Genomic DNA, 16,714 nt, shown 5'->3' on the forward strand with positions numbered 1-16,714 from the left:
TGTACGCAGTACTCCAGGTGTGGCCTCACCAATACCTGTATAACTGTAGCAAGACTTCATTGCTTTTATACTCCATCCACTTTGCAATAAAGGCCTTCCTAATCACTTGCTGTACTGCATGCTAACCTTTTGTGTTACATTCACAAGTACCCCCAGGTCCCGCTGTACTGCAACACTTTGCAATTTTTCTCCATTTAAAAAATAACTTGCTCTTTGATTTTTTCTGCCAAAGTGCATGACCTCACACTTTCCAACATTATACTCCATCTGCCAAATATTTTCCCACTCACTTAGTCTGTCTGTGTCCTTTTGCAGATTTTTTGCGTCATCCTCACACATTGCTTTTCCTCCCATCTTTGTATCATCAGCAAACTTGTCAGCAAACTTGGCTACGTTACACTCAGTCCCTTCTTCCAAGTCATTAATATAGATTGTAAATATTTGGGGTCCCAGCACTGATCCCTGCGGCACCCCACTAGTTACTGATTGCCAACCCGAGAATTAACCATTTATCCCGACTCTCTGTTTTCTGTTTGTTAGCCAATCCTCTATCCATGCTAATATATTATCCCCAACCCCGTGAACTTTTATCTTGTGCAGTAACCTTTTATGTGGCACCTTGTCAAATGTCTTCTGGAAGTCCAAATACACCACATCCACTGGTTCCCCTTTATCCATCCTGTTCGTTATATCCTCAAAGAATTCTAGCAAATTTGTCAAACATGACTACCCCTTCATAAATCCATGCTGACTCTGCCTGACCGAATTTTGCTTTTCCAAATGTCCTGCTACTGCTTCTTTAATAATGGACTCCAACATCTTCCCAACCACAGATATTAGGCTAACTGGTCTATAGTTTCCTGCTTTTTGTCTGCCTCCTTTTTTTAAATAGGGGCATTACATTTGCAGTTTTCCAATCTGCTGGGACCTCCCCAGAATTTTGGTAAATTACAACCAATGCATCCACTATCCCTGCTGCTACTTCTCTTAAGACCCGAGGATGCAAGCCACCAGATCCAGGGGTTTTATCCGCCTTTAGTCCCATTATCTTACTGAGTACCACCTCCTTAGTGATTGTGATTGTGATTGTGTTAAGTTCCTCCTCCAATATAGCCCCTTGACTATCCATTGTTGGGATATTGTTACTGTCCTCTACCGTAAAGACTGATACAAAATATTTGTTCCAAGTTTCTGCCATTTCAATGTTTCCCATTACTAATTCCCCAGTCTCGTCCTCTAAGGGACTAACATTTACTTTAACCACTCTTTTCCTTTTTATATACCTATAGAAACTCTTGCTATCTGTTTTTATATTTCGTGCTAGTTTACTTTCCTAATCTATCTTCCCTTTCTTAATCATTTTTTTAGTCATTCTTTGCTGGCTTTTAAAAGCTTCCCAATCTTCTGTCCTCCCACTAGTTTTGGCCACTATATGCCCTTGTTTTTAATTGGATACTGTCCTTTATTTCTTTAGTTAGCCACAGATGGCTATCTTTTCTTTTACACCCTTTCCTCCTCACTGGAATATATTTTTCTTGAGAGTTGTGTAATATCTCCTTAAATGTATGCCACTGTTCATCAACCATCCTACACTTTATTCTATTTTCCCAGTCCACTTTAGCCAAATCTGCCCTCATATATAAGAACATAAAAAATAGGAACAGTAATAGGCTATATGGCCCCTCGAGCCTGCTCCACCATTCAATAAGATCATCGCTGATCCGATCATGGACTCAGCTCCACTTCCCCACCTTCTCCCCATAACCCCTCATCGTTTAAGAAACTGTCTATTTCTGTCTTAAATTTATTCAATGTCCCAGCTTCCACAGCTCTCTGAGGCAGCGAATTCCACAGATTTACAACCCTCTGAGAGAAGAAATTTCTCCTCATCTTTGTTTTAAATGGGCGGCTCCTTATTCTAAGACCATGCCCTCTAGTTCTAGTCTCTCCCTTCATGGAAACATCCTCTCTGCATCCATCTTGTCAAGCTCCTTCATAATCTTATACGTTTCGATAAGATCACCTCTCATTCTTCTGAATTCCAATGAGTAGAGGCCCAACCTACTCAACCTTTCCTTTGTAGTCTCCTTTATTTAGGCTTAGTATGCTGGTTTGAGACCCAACTTTCTCACCCTCCATCTGAATTTGAAATTCAATCATGCTATGATCACTCATTAAGTCATCCTCACTTCAAGGGACTGCCTATGATGATGATGATCACTCATTCCAAGGGGATCCTTTACTAGGAGATTGTTTATTAATCCTGTCTCATTACACAGGACCAGGTAGCCTGCCCCCTGGTTGGTTCCGTTACATACTGCTAAAGGAACCTGTCCCTTATGCACTCTATGAACTCTTCCTCAAGGCTACCCAGACCAATTTGATTTGTCCAATCAATGTGGAGGTTAAAATCACCCATGATTATTGCTGTTCCTTTTTTATAACCCCCACTATTTCCTGGATTATACTCCAACCAACAGAGTTGCTACTGTTAGGGGACCCATAGACTTACGCCCACCAGTGAATTTTTCCCCTTATTATTCCTTATCTCCACCAAAATTGTTTCAATATCTTGATCATTTAAGCCAATATCATTTCTCACTATTGCAGTGATTCCATCCTTTATCAACAGAGCTATCCCACCTCCTTTTCCTTTCCTTCCGGATTGTCAAGTACCCCTGGATATTTAGTTTCCAGTCCTGGTCACCTTGCAACCACGTCTCTGTAATGACTATCAGATCATAGAAACATAGAAACATAGAAAATACATGCAGGAGTAGGCCATTCGGCCCTTCGAGCTGGCACCACCATTCAATATCTAACTTCCTCTTCAATATATCCAATGAACTGGCATCAACAACTCTCTGCGGTAGGGAATTCCATAGGTTAACAAGTCTCTGAGTGAAGATGTTTCTCCTCATCTCAGGCCTAAATGGCTTACCCCTTATCCTTAGCTGTGTCCCCTGGTTCTGGACTTCCCCTAACATCGGGAACATTCTTCCTGCATCTAACCTATCCAGACCCGTCAGAATTTTATATGTTTCTCTGAGATCCCCTCTCATCCTTCTAAACTCCAGTGAATACAGGCCCCGTCGATCCAATCTCTCCTCACATGTCAGTCCTGCCATCCCGGGAATCAGTCAGGTGAACCTTCGCTGAACTCCCTCAATAGCAAGAACGTCCTTCCTCAGATTAGGAGAACAAAACTGAACACAATATTCCAGGTGAGGCCTCACCAACGCCCTGTACAACTGCAGTAAGACCTCTCTGCTCCTATACTCAAATCCCCTAGCTATGAAGGCCAACATACCATTTGCCTTCTTCACCGCCTGCTGTACCTGCATGCCAATTTTCAATGACTGATGTACCATGACACCCAGGTCTCGTTGCACCTCCCCTTTTCCTAATCTGCCGCCATTCAGATAATATTCTGCCTTCGTGTTTTTGCCGCCAAAGTGGATAACCTCACATTTATCCACATTATACTGCATCTGCCATGCATTTGCCCACTCACCTAACCTGTCCAAGTCACCCTGCAGCCTCTTAGCATCCACCCCACAGCTCACACCACCACCCAGCTTAATGTCATTTGCAAACTTGGAGATATTACACTCAATTCCTTCATCTAAATCATTAATGTAGATTGTAAATAGCTGGGGTCCCAGCACTGAGCCCTGCGGTACCCCACTAGTCACTGCCTGCCATTCTGAAAAGGACCCGTTTATCCTGACTCTCTGCTTCCTATCTGCCAACCAGTTCTCTATCCACATCAGTACATTACCCCCAATACCATGTGCTTTAATTTTGCACACCAATCTCTTGTGTGGGACCTTGTCAAAAGCCTCTTGAAAGTCCAAATACACCACATCCACTGATTCTTCCTGTCCACTCTACTAGTTACATCCTCAAAAAATTCCAGAAGATTTGTCAAGCATGATTTCCCTTTCATAAATCCATGTTGACTTGGACCGATCCTGTTACTGCTTTCCAAATGAGCTGTTATTTCATCTTTAATAATTGATTCCAACATTTTTCCCACTACTGATGTCAGGTTAACCAGTCTATAATTACCCATTTTCTCTCTCCCTCCTTTTTTAAAAGTGGTGTTACATTAGCTACCCTCCAGTCCATAGGAACTGATCCATAGTCGATAGACTGTTGGAAAATGATCACCAATGCATCCACTATTTCTAGGGCCACTTCTTTAAGTATTCTGGGATGCACAATATCGGGGATTTATCGGCCTTCAATCCCATCAATTTCCCTAACACAATTTCCCTCCTAATAAGGATTTCCTTCAGTTCCTCCTTCTCACTAGACCCTCGGTCCTCTAAAATTTCCGGAAGGTTATTTGTGTCTTCCTTCGTGAAGACAGAACCAAAGTATTTGTTCAATTGGTTTGCCATTTCTTTTTTCCCCATTATAAATTCACCTGGATCTGACTGCAAAGGACCTACGTTTGTCTTCACTAATCTTTTTCTCTTCACATATCTATAGAAGCTTTTGCAGTCAGTTTTTATGTTCCCATTTGTATCTATTTGTGCCGTCAACTCATCTATTTTGTTACGAATGCTACGTGCATTTAGACAAAAAGCCATAAAATTTGTTTTTCTACCCTTTTTTCCTGTTTGCTAATTTAGTGGGGATTTTGAGACGTAAAAATGTTTTCATTAGTAGCAAAACACTCTCTCCCCTGGTACTGACTGTTTGTGCCACAGGCTGCTGAGAATTTGAAGAGAAAGACCATGTTTGTGCTAATTACTGTAGGAGCTAGATCCCAAGGTCCATCAACCTTTTAGAGCATAGCAGCTTTAAGGTAAACTGTTTAAGGGGCTGATATTTTGGACATGTGTGTCTGGCTACTCTGCTACATCATTAATACGATTTAAATAATCCAAATTCTTCTGAATGCTTATCCCTGGCATCAGTGCTTGTGATAGTTACGTAACAGTCGGGTGATTAAACAGGGTTCTGTGGAGTTCACAGGGATTATATAGAGATAGAATTGAAGACAGGTTTTAGAATTGGCTAAATATGTTTACTGTTCTCTTATGACTTATTGTTTGTGAACTTACCAAATAAGAAAATACAGCATTTGGAGACAGCACACCAGGGACTTGGAGTGTAAATAAAAAGTAGCCATATTTTTTTTAATATCTGTATAAAGTAATTAGGGAAGGATCCCTATTTGTTGCACCTGGGGAATGCTCAGCTCTTGGGAACAGTGAAGATGAAGTGGGGTGGAAACATGAGGTCCATGTCCCAGATGGGCGGTATTAGGTCTGTGCCTGGAGTAGACAGGTCCACAGTAAGCATTCCCACCTCACTTTGCTCATCAGCCTTGGGCGCCAAGTGGAAGGGGGCCTGAAGAAACTAAGCAATGGGTCTTGTGCCAGGAACCTCAAGCAGCAGTCGCTAGATGGCCTAAGTGCCTACTCCAGATTCTTCCCCTGATTCCGGTGCAAGGTCCTATAAGGGGTGGCCTGTGCCAGGATACAGATAGGCTAAGTGAGTGGGCAAAAAATTTGGCAGATGGAGTATAATGTGTGAAATTGTGAGGTTATCCACTTTAGTAGGAAAAATAAAAAAGCAAATTATTATTTAAATGGGGAGAGATTACAAAATGATGCGATACAGTGGGATCTGGGGGTACTTGTACATGAAACACAAACAGTATGCAGGTACAGCAAGTAATCAGGAAGGCAAATGGAATGCTGGCCTTTATTGCAAGCGGGATAGAGTATAAAAAGAGAAGCCCTGCTACAACTGTACAGGGTATAGGTGATGCCACACCTGGGGTACTGTGTACAGGTTTGGTCTCCTTATTTAAGGAGGGATATACTTGCATTGGAGGCAGTTCAGAGGAGGTTCACGAGGTTGATTCCTGAGATGAAGGGGTTGTCTTATGAAGAAAGGTTGAGCAGGTTAGGCCTATACTCATTGGAGCTTAGACGAATGAGACGTGATCTTATTGAAATGTTTAAGATACTGCGGGGGCTTGACAGGGTAGATACAGAAAGGATGTTTCCCCTCGTGTGGGAATATAGAACTGGGGGGGCATAGTTTCAGAATAAGAGGTCGTCCATTTAAAATGGTGTTGAGGAGGATTTTCTTCTCTCAGAAGGTTGTGAATCTTTGGAATTCTCTACCCCAGAGAGCGGTGGAGGCAGGGTCATTGAATATATTTCAATGTGGAGATAGACAGATTTTTGAATGATAAGGGAGTCAAGAGTTATGGGGAGCGGGCACGGAAGTGGAGTTGAGGCCAAGATCAGATCAGCCATGATCCTATTGAATGGTGGAGCAAGCTCGAGGGGCCAAATGGCCTACTCCTGCTCCTATTCCTTATGTACTTATGAGTACACGTGGGCCATGCAAATGACTTGGGACAGAAAAATCAAGGATGCCACTCCCTTCATAGGCAACATCTATCTTGTCCATAACCATTATAGGATAGAATTTTACTGAGGCGTATGAAAGCATGGTAAACATCCGTAAGACAAAGATCCTCCACCAGCCTGTCCTCACCGCACAGCACTACCCCCCAGTCATCAAGATCTACGGCGGGCTCTGAACAATGTGGACCACTTCCTCTATCTCGGGAGCCTCCTATCAACAAGAGCAGGCATTGATGACGAGATCCAACACTGCCTCCAGTGCACCAGTGCAGTCTTCGGCTGGCTGAGGAAAAGAGTGTTTGAAGACCAGGCCCTCAAAACTGCCACCAAGCTCATGGTCTACAGGGCTGTAGTAATACCTGCCCTCTTGTATGGCTCAGAGACATGGACCATGTACAATAGACACCTCAAGTTGCTGGACAAATATCACCAACGATGTCTCCGTAATATCCTACAAATCCCTTGGGAGGACAGGCGCACCAACATCAGTGTCCTCTTTCAGGCTAACATCCCCAGCATTGAAGCACTGACCACACTCGATCAGCTCCGCTGGGCAGGCCAAATTGTCTGCATGTCAGACACGAGACTCCCAAACCAAGTGATCTACTCAGAGCTCCTTCAAAGCAAGCTCTACTCAGAGCCAAAGGTGGGCAGCGGAAACATTACAAGGACACCCTCAAAGGCTCCCTGATAAAGTGCAACATCCCCACTGATACCTGGGAGTCCCTGGCCCAAGACCACCCTAAGTGGAGGAAGTGCATCCGAGAGGGCGCTGAGCACCTTGAGTCTCAACACCGAGAGCATGCAGAAATCAAGCGCAGACAGTGGAAAGAGTGTATGGCAAACCAGTCCCACCCACCCCTTCCCTCAACGACTATCTGTCCCACCTGTGACAGATTCTGTGGCTCTCGTATTGGACTGTTCAGCCACCAAAGAACTCACTTCAGGAGTGGAAGCAAGTCTTCCGCAATTCTGAGGGACTGCCTATGATGATGATGATGATGACATTAAGTTTGAAAGCGATTTAGTTAAATCCGAAACCATGTCCTTAAATCTAAACAAAGGAAACTACGTGGGTATGAGGGAAGAGTTGGCTATGGTAGATTGGGAAACTACATTAAAAGGTATGATGGTAGACAAGCAATGGCTAGCATTTAAAGAAATAATACATCATTTACAGCATACATACATTCCTTAAAGGCACAAAAACCTATAAGTGATCCAACCATGGCTAACAAGAGAAGTTAAAGATAGTATAATGTTGCCAAAAAGAGCAGTAAGCCTGAGGATTGGGAGGATTTTGAAATGCAGCAAAGGAGGATCAAGCAATTGATAAAGAAAGGGAAAATAGAATATGAGAGTAAACTAGCGAGAGAAATAAAAACAGACTGCAAAAGCTTCTATAGCAATGTAAAAAGGAAAGGATTAGCAAAAGTAAATGTGGGTCCCCTACAGGCTGAGACAGGAGAAATTATAATGGGGAATAAGGAAATAGGAAAATTAAACAAATACTTTGGGGCCGAAGTTGCCCACCGCTGGAAACGGGGCGCCTGTTTCCTGTGAGCCGCGAGTCCCGAGCAGCAGCGGGGGGAGAGTGGTGGTGAGCGGCGAGCGGCCGGGGGAGGAAGAGAGAGAGAGATTGCGGGGGGGCGGGGGGGGAAGGTGGGGAGAGCGAGAGAGATTGGAGGGAGGGAGAGAGAGCGAGATTGCGGGGCGGGAGAGAGAGCGAGATTGCGGGGAGGGAGAGAGAGAGATTGGGGGAGGAAGAGAGAGAGAGAGAGATTGGGGAGAGAGAGAGATTGGGGGGAGGGAGAGAGGGGGGCGTGTGGGGAGAGAGGCTGGGGGGGGGAAGAGTGAGAGGCTGGGGAGGGGGGAGAGAGAGAGAGGCTGCGGGGGGTAAAGTGAGAGGCTGGGGGGGGGGTGGAGAGAGAGGCTGGGGGAGGAGAGAGATGCTGGGGGCGGGGGGGGGGGGTGGAGGGAGAGGGGAGAGAGGGAACTCAGGGAAGACGGATCACGTTCTTCCAACCCCCTACAAGGGACATCGTTGGAGTGGATGATATCCGGAAGTCACGACACTGTCACTATTCACTTCATACCCAATAAACCTGTTAACAATCTGTACACAATGCGTCATCTGTGGTGGGGGTGGGGGGGGGTGGCGTGGGCAGATGCACTTGCGCTGGGGTAAGGCACTTCGGCTGGGGGAGGGATGTACTTGGACTGGGATAAGTCACTTCAGCTGGGGCAGGCATGTACTTGCGCTGGGGTATAGGACTTTGGCTGGGGCAGGCATGTACTTGGACTGGGGTAAAGAACTTCAGCTGTGGGAGGGATGTACTTGGATTGGGGTAAGGCACTTCGGCTGGGAGAGGGATGCACTTGGACTTGGGGTAAGGCACTTTGGCTGGGCAGGTATGCACTTGCGCTGGGGTATGGGACTTTGGCTGGGGGAGGGATGTACTTTGACTGGGGTAAGGCACTTTTGGCTGGCCCTTGCTGTCTTCTAGGGAGCTCTGTCCTCTGTCGCTTCAGGAATCAAAGTGGATCGCGTTACAATTTGCAAAGTCAGTGAGACCTTGGGATGGGAGGTTCCAGTGACACATTCCTGTGAAATTTCAGGGTGTGGTTTATCCTCTAAGGGGACCAATCAGAAACAAAGGGTGGAGCATGTTGGCCATTTTGGTAGTACAAATAAATGCGTCCTTTAGAAAATAGGACCAATTGGAGAATAAAAGGGATAAAACCTCTGGAAAATAGTTCTGTCCAGATGGGCAGAATATATCCAAATCAGTTGGTTTAAAGACAATCTTTTAATCAAATAACTAATCTTCAGAACTATAAGCAGCATAAAATACAACATGTATCCAAGATAGATGATACCTGTCAAATACAAGAACAATTAGAAAAGACTGGGTACAGTGGTGAATATAGAGAAAGATGTAGGCTCTGAAGTGTGCTTTCAATCCTGGTAATTGTGCAGGAATCATGTCCAGCAGGGACCTCTGTCGCTGACCCTTCCAGAATTTGCAGGTCAGGTAGAGGTTCTTTAATCAGCATGGGGTACATCAAGGGCACTTGCATGTCGTTGGATTTTGGGAGGGGAGACGCCCCCTTTGCAAGGGGGCTAAATTCTTGGCAAAAAAGCTGCCCTCTTCTTCAAAGATTGAGGATATCAGGCATACTGTCACCAATCCTATACTGGGACTCGCGGAGGGCTGGCAGTGCAGGAACATTTGATATTGGAAATTCCCTTCTAAGGCCATGCGGTATCACTAAAGCAAGGGCAGGGCCTATCCGGGCACCAGCCTAATTTTCCGCTTTTTCAGTGACCTCCCACCACAACTCCAGCAGGAATTCTAAGTTGAAGATTTCCAAAATCATTACTATTAATGTTTCTTCCACTCTCCAGTTCAAGAGGTTGCAGCCTGATTTTCCAGAAATATATAAGGGTTTATGATTTACCAGCAGCTCTAAAATAGAAAATCTCATTTATTATTAAATAGCAACAGGGTAGTCAAAAGAAGGGTGAGGCTGATTAGGGACCAAAAAGGAGATCTTTCTCAGGAGGCGGAGGGGATGGCTGAGGTACTAAATGAGTGCCTTGCATCTGTCTTCTCTAGAGAAGAGGATGCTGACAATGCAGCAGTAAAGGAGGCAGTAGCGATATTGCATAGGATAAAAATAGATGATGAGCATGTGTATATGGGGGAGGAACTTAACACAATCACAACCACTAAGGAGGTGGTACTCAGTAAGATAATGGGACTAAAGGCAGATAAATCCCCTGGACCTGATGGCTTGCATCCTAGGGTCTTAAGAGAAGTAGTGGCAGGGATAGTGTATGGCTGTAATTTACCAACATTCCCTGGATTCTGGGGAGGTCCCAGCAGATTGGAACGCCTCTATTTAAAAAAGGAGGCAGACAAAAAGCAGGAAACTATAGAGCAGTTAGCCTAATATCTGTGGTTGGGAAAATGTTGGAGTTCATTATTAAAGTAGTAGCAGGACTTTTGGAAAAGCAAAATTCAGTCAGGCAGAGTCAGCATGGATTTATGAAAAGGAAGTCATGTTTGACAAATTTGGAGTTCTTTGAGGATATAATGAACAAGGTGGATAAAGGGGAACCAGTGGATGTGGTGTATTTGGACTTCCAGAAGGCATTTGACAAGGTGCCACATAAAAGGTTAATGCACAAGATAAAAGTTCACTGGGTTGGGGGGAATATATTAGCATGGATAGAGGATTAGCTAACTAACAGAGAACAGAGAGTCGGGATAACTGGTTCATTCTCTGGTTGGCAACCAGTAACTAGTGAGGTGCTGCAGGGATCAGTGCTGGGACCCCAACTATTTACAATCTATATTAACAACTTGGAAGAAGGGACTGAGTGTAACGTAGCCAAGTTTGCTGATGATACAAAGATGGGAGGAAAAGCAATGTGTGAGGAGGACACAAACAATCTGCAAAAGGACATAGACAGGCTAAGTGAGTGGGGAAAAATTTGGCAAATGGTGTATAATGTTGGAAAGTGTGAGGTCATGCACTTTGGCAGAAAAAAAATCAAAGAACAAGTTATTATTTAAATGGAGAAAGAATGTAAAGTGCTGCAGTACAGCGGGATCTGGGGGTGCTTGTGCATGAAACATAAAAGGATAGTATGCAGGTACAGCAAGTGATCAGGAAGGCCAATGGTGTCTTGGCCTTTATTGCAAAGGGGATGGAGTATAAAAGCAGGGAAGTCTTACTATAGCTAAATAAGGTATTGGTGAGGCCACACCTGGAATACTGCATGCAGTTTTGGTTTCCATATTTATGAAAGGATATACTTGCTTTGGAGGCAATTCAGAGAAGGTTCACTAGGTTGATTTCGGGGAAGAGGGGGTTGACTTATGAGGAAAGGTTGAGTAGGTTGGGGCTCTACTCATTGGAATTTAGAAGAATGAGAGGTGATCTTATCGAAATGTATAAGATTATGAGGGGGCTTGACAAGGTGGATGCAAAGAGGATGTTTCCACTGATGGGGGAGACTAGAACTAGAGGGCACAATCTTAGAATAAGGGGCCTCCCATTTAAAACTGAGATGAGGAGAAATTTCTTCTCTCAGAGGGTTGTAAATCTGTGGAATTCGCTGCCTCAAAGAGCTGTGGAAGTTGGGACATTGAATAAATTCAAGACAGAAATAGACAGTTTCTTAAACGATAAGGGGATAAGGGGTTATAGGGAGAGGGTGGGGAAGTAGAGCTGAGTCCATGATCATATCAGCCATGATCTTATTGAATGGTGGAGCAGGCTCGAGGGGCTGTATGGCCTACTCCTGCTCCTATTTCTTATGTTCTTATGTACATAAAAGGTTGGCAGTCCTCAAAGTAGAAAAATCAACCGGTCCCGATGGGATGCATCCTTGATTACTGAGGGAAGTAAGGATGGAGATTGCGAAGGCTCTGGCCACAATCTTCCAATCCTGCTTGGATGTGGGATTGGTGCTCGTAGACTGGAGGATCGCAAATGTTACACCTCTGTTTAAAAAAAAAAGAGAGAGGGATAAACTCGGCAAGTACAGGCCAGTCAGCCTAACTTTGATGGTGGGGAAACTTTTAGAGACAATAATCCGGGACAAAATTAATAAGCTAGTAAATGAAAGTCAGCACGGATTTATTAAAGGCAAATCATGTTTTACTAATGTGTTTTAGTGTTCTGATGAAGTAACAGAGTGGGTTGATGTTATGTACATGAATTTTCAAAAGGCGTTTGACAAAGCTTTGCATAATAGCTCATGAAATTAAAGGGACAGTGGCAGCATGGATACAAAATTGGCTAAGGGACAGAAAGCAGAGAGTAGTGATGAGCAGCTTTTTAGACTGGAGGGAAGTCCACTGTAGTGTTCCCCAGGGTCTGTGTTAGGACCACTGCTCTTTTTGGTGTATATTAATGACCTGGGCGGGTATAAAGGGCATAGTTTCAAAGTTTGCAGATGATACAGAACTCAGAAATATAGTAAACAAAGTGGAGGATAGCATCAGATTTCAGGAGGACATAGACAGACTGCAGAAGTGGGCAGACACACGGCAGATGAAATTTAACGCAGAGAAGTGTGAAGTGATGGGAAGATTGAAGAGAGTCAGTATGAGCTAATGGTAGAATTTTAAAGGGGGTGCAGGAGAAGAGAGACCTGGGTTGTATGAACAAAAAATTTTGAAGTTGGCAGGACAAGTTGAGAAGGCTGTTAAAAAAGTATATGGAATCCTTGACTTTATTAATAGAGGAATAGAGTGCAATAGCAAAGAAGTTATGCTAAACCTTTAATAAACACTGGTAAGGCCTCAGCTGGAGTATTGTGTTCAATTCTGGGCATCACACTTTAGGAAAGATGCCAAAGCATGAGAGAGGGTACAGAGGAGGTTTACTAGAATGGTGCCAGGGATGAGGAACTTCAGTTATGTGGGAAGATTGGAGAAGCTGGGATTGTTCTACTTAGAGCAGAGAAGGTTAAGATGAGATTTGATCAAGGCGTTCAAAATCATTAATGGTTTTGATAGAGTAAATAAGGAGAAACTGTTTCCAGTGGCAGAAAGGGTCAGTAACCAGACGACACAGATTTAAGGGGATTGGTGATTGGGTATTGGCAGCGCACTCACGGCATGTGTTCAACATGGCCGTCAGAGGCCCGAACCACTTTCGAGTGCAAGCATCAGTAACATTTTCTCAGTAAGTTGCAAGCGCCAAAATGTGCCCCTCTATAGGTCGTGGGTCTGTTGAGGAATATCGTCCGATCTCTGTATGCAGTTGGCTGACAGGTAAAACTTAAAGACCTGTTGGAGTGGAAGCACCTGCCATGGTGGGGGGATCGGGAAGGGGTGTGGGAGCCCTGAGCAACTCCTGCTCCTCCTGGCCACGCAAAAATCTTTAATAAAAAACAAAGGCCTAGAAATTCGGGTCATTTGCACCTCCAGTTAGCAACCCTGGGGGCGCAAGCAACTTTGCGACCGGGCGCAGTGCCGCTAATGACTCCCGCTAAATTCGGCAGGAGTTTAGCGGCGGCGGTAACCCATAGTGCCTCGCTTCGCAACACCGACGATGCTGATGTCATCTCCGTGTGTGGTGCCCTGTTAGTGCCTGGACCCTAAATCGGGTAATGCCCCCTGAAGCTCCGCTGGGCGATGACAGCGACAGATTCAGGGGATGTGTACTGGTTGGCTGGCCACTCGAGGGGTGAAACCTAAAGGGAAGGTGTGATGCTGTTGAAAAAAAAATTGCCGATTTTTTTGAGCATCCTGTCGGTGCTTTGAAAGCGGATTCTATGCCACGATCAGTCAGCCCAGCGCTCTGCTTGAGTGCCGGGCTGTTGGCACGGCATACCCGCTCCCCGGGGATCTAGGTAGGACCCTTTTTTTGCTGCAGAGTTTTCAGCTTTGGCCCTTCCCTTTAATTCAGGGAAGAGCCCCTCCTGCACGGCGGCACTACACGGTGCGTAGCACTGCGCCTCGCTCCCGCCCTGCTATCGCCCCACAAAAGTAAGTGCAGTGTTTCATTTAGCGCCCCACTTCTTTTCGAGGGCGGTAACCCCAATTTCTCGTGAGGGTCTAGACTTCTGCGCCTGGCGAGGGCTACCGCCCCACCAAATTTTCCCCCGAAAAGATCCACAAGTGGCCTCTAGTGGTCCCTTTATCAGCGGTTAGGCCTCTCAATGTGTGGAAGAAGTGGGACTGGCAAGCTTTACCCATTTCTCCTTGAAAGTTGCATTAAGGTTCTACAACAGGCGTAGGACCAGCCTCCGTCTGATTTGGCTGCCAATTTAATGGCCTGCCTGAAAATTGATTCAGGTGGGCCAATGGGTGCACAAGGTCCTCATCAGATTTTCAGCTGCTGGTCGGCTGAATAACATTTAGGTTATGTTATGATGCCTTAATAGTTTCATCATTATATCAGCAATCAATTTATTGTTCTTCAGAATAAGTGCAATTGGAACCAACTCAAAACTGTGGTGCAAGCAGAATGTACAACGCAAGACAGTAGGGCATTGAGTTTATTCCTTTTGTTAAGACCCATGTGTGACTTCCTCCCTCTTATGATAAGGAATCTTCCTTGTGGAATAACTGTGTAGCGCACTATTGCCCATTATACATGCGGTATATTGTACTCTTCCCTATTGTGCATTCAACTGATCTCATTGTTTAGTGTGAACTGTCTATTTTTAACACGGGCAGTGGCTAATGCACACGTGTGCCTTCTGATTTCAGGTGACGAGGCTGACCCGTGCAAGTTTCAAGCCTGCAATGAATATTCTAAATGCCTGGTGAACCGCTGGACAGGAGAGTCTGAATGTGTCTGTAACACTGGGTATCGGAGTGTGGGTGACCTGCCCTGTCAAAGTATTTGTGATATAGACACAGATTTCTGCCTTAATGATGGCAAATGCGATATAATTCCAGGCCAAGGAGCAATCTGCAGGTATGTTATGATTGATTTACTCTCGTACAGTAAACTACCAATTATTATGTCATATTTAGATAATCTGAGCCAGCACAATATTTAAACTGCTCCTGTACAAATAAAGTAGCTGATGTCCTGTGATACAAAAACTCCCAGACGCACTACCTGACAGCCGTTCTCTCGTTACGGTTTCCAAAAAAGTTACCGTGGGCTATTCCCTGTTCTCAGTTACTCAAATTTTCTATTGTCCGAATAAATTGGTAAGTACCACTGACTTTGACTTGCTAGCCAGATCTACTGAGGAAATATTTTTCTTTCAGAAGTTTATATTATCAAAAGTATATCGAGTTCCTGCATCTGTAATTTTTTTTTCCAATCTCCAATTGAGATAAGCTGAACTCAGATAAATAACTTGCATTATTCCTAACAGCCCAGTAACTGTATTGGGTAAAGATTTAGGGCCTAACATTCCACTTTTAAAAAGTAGAAATGGGAGTAAAGCATGTTTATGTCCAAAATCAGCAAGCTACTACTGAAATTGTACTCCAATTGTGCGATTTATGAGAATATGATTCTGTTGACTGCAATGAGAAGATAATAGACAGTCATGATGTGCTTGTATTAATGATGATTCTTTAACATTTCTTAAGCAGCTAACATGCCACTTAACCAGTATAAATGTTCAAAATGTCAATAATCCAGTTGGGGTGTGCGCAACGTTTGAAGAAAATGTCTGAACACCAACATTAAAAAAAATTGATTTATCAACAAGAATCAGCCAGAAGCTCAATAACGGCAAGCATATTTCTGATTGGAGAGTGCATCAAAAATCAGTATAGATACATCCATTTTGGGAGATATATAGTATTGTTGCTAATGAAACACCAGATGAGGCACTGAGGAAGTTGGTGTTGATGAAGAAGAAGAAGTGGCTTTCCTGAAGAGTATAGGAATACTATATAGAAGTATAGTGCAGCAACATTGAGCATGGCCTTGTTGCATATGATATTGTCTGGTAGTTTAGGTGGTGCGAAAATAGTTTTAACAGCTGCATGTGCATCCGCCTCCCATATGAGTTGTGTCACGGATCATCAAGTGAGTCTTCACCCAAGCAGGCCCCAGGCACAGTTTCGCCTGAATGCTCCCACTGTTGCCTTGGCTGCCTTCAAAAGCCAATCATAATGGAGGGATTCTGAAGCCCCATAGAAGCCCATTGTTCTGCATTGAGACAGATCAGTGGCCTCCATGTAGCAACTTTCAGGTTGGCACTGTGCCACCATATAGTCTTGCACAAGTGGCAACGGGCGCTAATTCTGAAAGCACAGAGTTCCCAGTAATTCAACATCATCATCATCATAGACAGTCCTTCGGAATCGAGGAAGACTTGCTTCCACTCCTGAAGTGAGTTCTTTGGTAGCTGAACCAGAGCCACAGACTGTCATAGGTGTGACAGATAGTCGTTGAGGGAAGGGGTGGGTGGGACTGGTTTGCCTCATGCTCTTTCCGCTATCTGCGCTTGATTTCTGCATGCTCTCGGTGTTGAGACTCGAGGTGCTCAGCGCCCTCTCAGATGCACTTCCTCCACTTAAGGTAGTCTTGGGCCAGGGACTCCCAGTTGTCAGTGGGGATGTCGCACTTTATCAGGGAGGCTTGAGGATGTCCTTGTAGCGTTTCTGCTGCCCACCTTTGGCTCATTTGCCGTGAGGGAGCTCCGAGTAGAGCACTTGCTTTGGGAGTCTCGTGTCTGGCATGCGAACTATGTGGCCTGCCCAGCGGAGCTGATCGAGTGTGGTCAGTGCTTCAATGCTGCAGATGTTGGCCTGGATGAGGACGCTGATGTTGGTGCGCCTGTCCTCCCAGGAGATTTGTAGGATCTTGCAGAGACA

At 44.7% G+C, this 16,714-nt stretch overlaps 1 protein-coding gene across 1 annotated transcript in view; it reads left to right on the forward strand.

The window, feature by feature from the left end:
* impg2a (interphotoreceptor matrix proteoglycan 2a) overlaps positions 1 to 16,714 on the forward strand; it is a 128,136-nt gene that overhangs the window by 68,675 nt on the left and 42,747 nt on the right. The window contains exon 15 of the mRNA XM_070892993.1: positions 14,636 to 14,846. Within this exon, the coding sequence (XP_070749094.1) occupies positions 14,636 to 14,846 (211 nt within the window). The remainder of the gene's footprint in view (positions 1 to 14,635; positions 14,847 to 16,714) is intronic.

The sequence above is a fragment of the Pristiophorus japonicus genome, chromosome 11, assembly GCF_044704955.1.
Source record: "Pristiophorus japonicus isolate sPriJap1 chromosome 11, sPriJap1.hap1, whole genome shotgun sequence".
NCBI classification, from domain to species: domain Eukaryota; kingdom Metazoa; phylum Chordata; class Chondrichthyes; family Pristiophoridae; genus Pristiophorus; species Pristiophorus japonicus.